General features: G+C 35.2%; 1 protein-coding gene across 1 annotated transcript; it reads left to right on the plus strand.

The window, feature by feature from the left end:
• The first annotated feature begins 4,556 nt into the window (after window positions 1-4,556).
• On the plus strand, window positions 4,557-6,120 carry LOC131146798 (bZIP transcription factor 11-like). Its single transcript, XM_058096590.1, has one exon. The coding sequence runs from the start codon at window positions 5,284-5,286 to the stop codon at window positions 5,764-5,766; it is 483 nt and encodes a 160-aa protein (XP_057952573.1). The 5' UTR covers window positions 4,557-5,283; the 3' UTR covers window positions 5,767-6,120.
• The last annotated feature ends 658 nt before the right edge of the window (window positions 6,121-6,778 follow it).

Raw genomic sequence — 6,778 nt, forward strand, 5'->3', positions numbered from 1 at the left:
TGGTCTGGTCAAAGAGCTGGGTATACAGTAAGTTGGGGTTGTGTTGTGTTGTGGCAATCAGAGCGTCATCCACTTAGCGAAGAATCAAGTATACTATGTTAGAACCAAGTATATTGATGCAAGGTTCCAAAAAGTCCGGGAATTGATTACTTCAAGTGAACTTGTATTAGAGAAGGTTCACACATCTAAGAATGCAGTGGACATTTTGACGAAACCGATTACTACTGAAAACTTCAAGCATTGCTTATACTTACTTTATGTATCCAAGTGCTAGAAGGGAGACAGACCTAACCTAACATTCCAAGGTCAAGGTGGAGTATCGGACTATGTTTTTGGATTTCTCCTAAGGGGCAGATATTTGCTAAGGTAGAGATTATTGTATTTTGTGGCTCATATTGTTAAGAGGATGACATACACAAAGGAGGAAAACATAGTAGAATTAGTACTCGGGGAAATCATCGATGGTTTGGTTCTAACCATCAAAGGTTTGGTTGAATTTCAAAAGACCCGTTCTTGCCTTTTATCTGTCAAAGGTTCTGTCAACGGTTGACTAAACATGCAAAAAAAGTTTAGTCTCGATATCTTTATGTCGATGGATTAGCTCGGGAGACCAACGTTGATTTCAAATTTTGAATATGAACGTTAGTGTGGTTGAGTGTTTGGAGGGAAACCTCCATAGTGTTTATAAATACATCATTCTGGGTGTATTCTGAATGTAAAAAGATCATTATATTGTGTCTTTTGACACTAAGATAGTGAAACTTTGCTATTTGCTCCCGTGAATGTAGGCATTGTTGAACCATATAAATTCTTGCGTTCTTGTGTTCTTGTTGTTGACCTTATAGGTCACGCTCGGTTTTGATAATGACAAATACTCCTGTATTTAATAAATATTTAGCTCATGTGCAGGTTCATATTAGCATATCATCAATGGCACGAGAAAGCTCAAAGCTTGAAGACCAATTCGTATTTTCAATTGTAATATATTTAGTGGTCTATTTGGCCTGTAATAGTAAATTAGGTTATTTGGTTTGTAATAAGCACACACAACACATGAATGGTTTAATCTGTAAGCTCAAACCAAATAGTGACCTAGAAATGACCTTAGGAAGTATCTTTCGGTCGACCGAAAAATGACAGACACCGGATTTTTTTGGTGTCTTAGATTTGGACACAAAATGATCCTAGGACACTCACTCATGCATACATATGTTTGAATATTTGACCTAGGTGATTGCATGCTTGAAAAAGGACAAAAATGTACAAGTCTTGTACTTTCGGTCGACCAACCCACATAGGTCATTTTCTCCTGGTCGACTGAAACCGATCCAGGTCAACATGTTGACCAAGGTTTAGTCGACCGAGACCTTACAGTTCATTTGACCCCGGTCGACCGAAACACCTGGGAGTCAACATTTTGACCTCCCGGTCGACCGACTACTTTTGTACTCCAACTACTTGGTCGACCAGAGGGTCTTCGGGAAATTTCCCAACGGTTTGGTCGACCGAACCAGGTAATTCAAAATGATCCGGTCGACCGAACCTCAGAAATTTGGGAAATCGCCCACTTCCGGTCGACCGAGCCCTCAGTTCAAAAACCTCCTAGTCGACCGAACCATTTGAGTCCTGGTCGACCGAAACATTTCTGGTTGACTGGACCTCTTGGGTTGCCATAATTTTTATCGCGGATAAATAAATTTTAAACAGGGTTAAAATGCCTTAAATGTCATTAAACTTTTTCAACAATCCCTAACAGGTCCCCAACGGTCAAAAATTTTGGTATGTCTATATATACTATTTCATTTTAGAGAATTAAGCATCGATTAGCAAAAAGATTAAGAAAATTTCTCTCAAGCAAAAATACTCTCTTTTGATTCCCATTTGCTCATACTCTTCCAAATACACTCTAACTTACATTCAAAACTCATTAAATCATCTGTAAGTGTTCTTGAGTGTTTAGATAGGAAGGTTTGCTCTCTCTTGGTTGTGAGATTGATTTATTTTTATTGAAAGCTGACCCAAAAAGATTCTTAGGCGACTTAGCCAATAAGTTCATCCTAAGAAAACTTTACTCAGCCTTCTGAGATTGCATATTTGTTGTAATAGCTTAAGAAGCTCATATTTGCTTTTGGTTGCAAAATATTTTCAAAACCATTTACAAATATCTATTGCTCTTTATTTTGAAAACGATTTGAGGAGATATTTGTATTTGAGGTGAAACATCTCTGTTGCAATATTTACTCACTCATATATTTTTGCTCAAAACAAATATCATATATAATTTGCAAGTCCAAGCATATACATACTTGTGCGATTGAGATATTCTACTGATTGACATTCTTAAGGCTTGTTTGATATTCTGTGTGAACACGTTTGATTGAATACTCTGAAATATACAGATTATTATTGACACTCTCACGTGCATACTACACTGATAGAAAATTTGTTTAAGAGTTGAACTACTTAGACCACACTGAGCTTACATTATTAAATCATCTGTGGTGTTTGTGTTTGTGCGCATTTGTGGTACAAATTTGCTTTACGTGAAAGCACCCATATATTGTACCTTTTGATTGTATATCTGAGAGATTCCAAGCGTGGCCTGAGGGAGCGGTAATCCAGCCCGGTAAGGATTGGTGTAAAGGTTGAGGTCAGCTCTGTGATAATTTGATTTGGTTTGTATAGATGCCGCTCCACCCGTTCAAGTGAGCAAGTTAGTGTGATAATCCTTGTGCTGGTTAGCCAAGGCGGGGACGTAGGCAGTTGGCCGAACCTCGATAACATATCTGCATGTCACCCTTTATTTACTGCTTTATGGTGCTTGTGTGATTAATTAAACTGTTTCATTTAATTTATGATATATTTACATTATTCGCATTAGATTGACCATAGGGTTGTGAACATACTGCTGTTAGGAGGAACACCTAGGGGTTAAATTCTAAAAATACCAATTCACCCTCCCTCTTGGGATCACGGTAAAGCTAACACTTGTGTTGACTTCTATTTACTGTCATATATATACTACGTGGGTGTGTTCTATATTTGGTTCTTCATTGATTGTTGCATTGTTATTCCACTGTACAATACGATTCTATACACAACACATAGCTGGTCTTATAGATGTCCTATAAAACTTCCCTTTTAATTTTAAGGGTATCAAGGATCTCCTTTGAGCCCTTATATTTTTTCTTTAGTGATGTACCAACTGACTAAGAGTAATCAAAATGAGGCTTCATGGTGTAGGTTGTTTGTAAATGATATTATATTAATTGATAAAACTAGGGATGGACTAGAGGCTGAGTTAAAATTATGGACAGAAGCTTTGGAATATAGAGGCTTTAGGACAATTAGAAATAAGACAGAATATATGAAATGTAATTTCAATAATGGTAGAAGGAATATTGGAGATAAAGTTAAACTTAATGATGAAGAAATAAATAGTACTTGTAAATTTCAATACCTTGGATTTATTATACAAGTTGAAGGAGAAATTGAATACGATGTAATGTATAGAGTTAAAATTTTAATATTATTGCTGTCAAATTAAAATAAGGTTTAAAATAAATATGGATAATTGTAGGGATATTTTAGTAAAAAACAAAATTCATAGTCTTTTCCTTCTAAAAGATTAATTTATTTTTTTTTACAGTTATATTATCATTGAAGAATTTTTTTGAAAACTAAAATATTTATATAAGAATAAATTTAATATTTTTGAGAAAAAAAAGACATCAAGGGAGATCCTATTAGAGACGTGTTTTTCTGTTGATTATTTTTTAAAAAAAATTGTCAATATTAGCTGGCAGGGCATGGCGCGCGTTGCAAGTTGAGGGGTGAAAAGTCAAAAAACTCCTTGAACATTTTGCTTTTGCTGTACGAGTGGCTGACGAGTGATGACGTCGCGGGCCTTTTATATTGCGGAGGAAAACCAGATTCGCATAAAATGACGCCGCTTGATTCGTGCGGAAATGAACAACTAGCCTAGAGCAGGCCCTGCCAGTCTTGTAACTTGTCCCCTAATTTTACAGGGCAATATTGTTTAATAAAAAATGCACTAATTTTTTCTTAATATTTGTACAAGGGAAAACGCAAATTTATTTTCTATTTTTTTAATTATTTATTTTATAAAGTGAGTTTAAATATAATATAATATAAATAATATTATATTTAATTAAACTTATGTTTTAAATTTATATTCTCAAACATCAATAGCATCAAAGACAAATATGACAGTTCATGTGCAAATTATATACTATTAAAAAAATTATATATTATTAATTTTTGATTTTATTTTTTAATAAAGTACACACCCAACACCACAAATAAGGTATCATTACATTTAGATATCAAGAGATATCTGTCTATTAGAATATTAATAAAAAAATATATTTTTTAATAAACGAATAAGAATATGAATATAGAATATTAATTTACATAAAAATAGAATACTGTTTATAGTATATTACATTAAGTTCGCATATATTAAATTAATTTTTTTGTATTTTAAAATCATAAATTTGAATTATAAGCTACTTTGATCACTGCAAAATTAAATGCCCAGATTAAGTTGAATAAAAACTATTTATTGCCACCTTTTAAAAGTCTCGCTGTCTCACCCACTTCAAGAATGAAGACAAACGCGGCAATGGTCTCAACATTTTTTCTTTCCAAATTTCTTACTTTTTCCCTGGGAAATTCTTAATTTTTTATCCTTATCAATGCGCCGCCCTTGGCTTATAAAGTCTATCGCCGACTCCGTCAGGACCTCTTCTCCTTTCTTCTCCATCTCCGTTCAAACTCTGGCTTATTTCTCTCCTGTCTCTCTGTTTCTCTAATTCTGCCCAGATCCCAGCTTCTCAAACTCTTTGCTTGTAAATTTCTACGCCTTTTCAGAAACCCCCCTGTTTTTATGTTCCTGCTTTCTTGAATCTCTTCCGTCTCTCGCGAACAATTTTGATGCTGAACATCTTGTTCTTGATGTTTGAGATTCATGTCTCCAGTGCTCAGTGAAATCCTCCTCTCAGGGTTTATGGTAAACTCCACCTTCCGACGCAGGACCCACCTCGTTCAATCCTTCTCGGTCGTCTTCCTCTACTGGTTCTACGTTTTCTCATGAACTGCTTGCCCTCCGCCCCTTGAATCCGCAAGTAATAGCATTAATTTCTTAATTTCTATGAATTATTAGCATCTGGGTCCTGTTTTTTTTTTCTCTTTGTTCAGCCTAAATCTAGCTGCAAATTAAGATCTATCCTTAAAATTTCCCTTTTTTCCCCTGTTCATCCCATGGCTTCTTCTCCGAGCGGAAATTCTTCGGGATCAAGCCCGCACCGGAGCTCAGGCTCCGAAGAGGATCTCCGGAACGTCATGGATCAGAGGAAGCGGAAGAGAATGCTCTCGAATCGCGAATCTGCACGGAGGTCGAGGATGCGGAAACAGAAGCACTTGGATGATCTGATGGCCGAAATGGCTCAACTCAAGGGGGAAAACAACGAGATCCTCACGAACACCAACATCACCACTCAACTTTACCTGAAGATGGAGGCAGAGAACTCTGTTCTGAGGGCTCAGATGGCGGAGCTGAGCCAGAGATTGCAGTCTCTGGACGAAATCGCTAGCTTCTTGAACGCGAGCAGCGGGCTTTTCGAAATAGAGGACGCTCAGATGAAGATCGCCGACGATGATTGCTTCCTTAACCCGTGGAATAATTCTTCGGCGTACCTGATGAATCAACCCCTCATGGCCTCCGCAGACACGTTCATGCGCTGATCTCAAATCTCAAAATTCGTTTTGGTCAATCGACGGTGTTGGTTGTTGGGTTTCTGGATGGTGTTTGTGTGAATAGGAGTTTCCGTCATGTGAATGGGTTGGGAAATATGTATTGAGAGTGTATGGTAAGCGGGTAGGAGAATGGGTTGTTGGGTCGGGTAAATGGTTTGTCATTACGGATATGGTCTTCGTGGTATTTGTACTTCAAAAGTGGTTTATGAATTTGGTTTACTATAATAAGTAGGGTTTCTAGATGTATTTCTGGCTTTGTGGGTCATTGTGGTTTCTACCATGGGCAAAAATGTATGAAGAAAAGGTATTAGTTATGACATATGAGTTTTAAGGTTGGACAAATTTGGGTTATTAAAAAAACTAAATTGAAATTGAATCATTTTGATTAGCTGACTAATATTTTTAAATATATATATTGTAAGACGTCAGTTTAATTTGATTAATCATGATTATCATGATAATAGAATCAAAACTTAATTGATAAACAAAAAATTTGCAAATTGTATTTTTTTTTAAAAAATTTTTTGATTCGGTTCAATTGTGCAAATGGTTGTTTTGGTTTTATTTGTCACCACAGGCCCAATGAATAATTTTAAGGTTTTTTTTTTTTTTGAGGAGAAGTTATACTTAGTAATTTTTTTTATTATTGAAAAGTTTTATTTTAAATATAAACTTGTGAAAGTTACAAATGTTTTTTTTTATAAATATTATAAATGAAAAAGATATCAAAATTTGTCAGTATTTTTCTTTTTTAATTAATAATTGAAAAGGATAGTTACGTAGAGAAGGGTAGAAGGACGAAATCGTTTTCTAACGGATTAGTCGGGTGTTGAAAGGGCTTTAGATGCCACCGTCTAAAAAAATAGTTAAGGTATAAAAGGAAAATTTTCTTATTAAAATTATTTTTATCTTGCAAAAATAATAGTTGAAAAATAAAATATTTGCTATTATTTGGCCATTTTGTTTAATAATTCACAATTATTCATGGTAGATTAAATAG

Source organism: Malania oleifera, chromosome 1 (genome assembly GCF_029873635.1).
Source record: "Malania oleifera isolate guangnan ecotype guangnan chromosome 1, ASM2987363v1, whole genome shotgun sequence".
Classification (NCBI taxonomy): Eukaryota; Viridiplantae; Streptophyta; class Magnoliopsida; order Santalales; family Ximeniaceae; genus Malania; species Malania oleifera.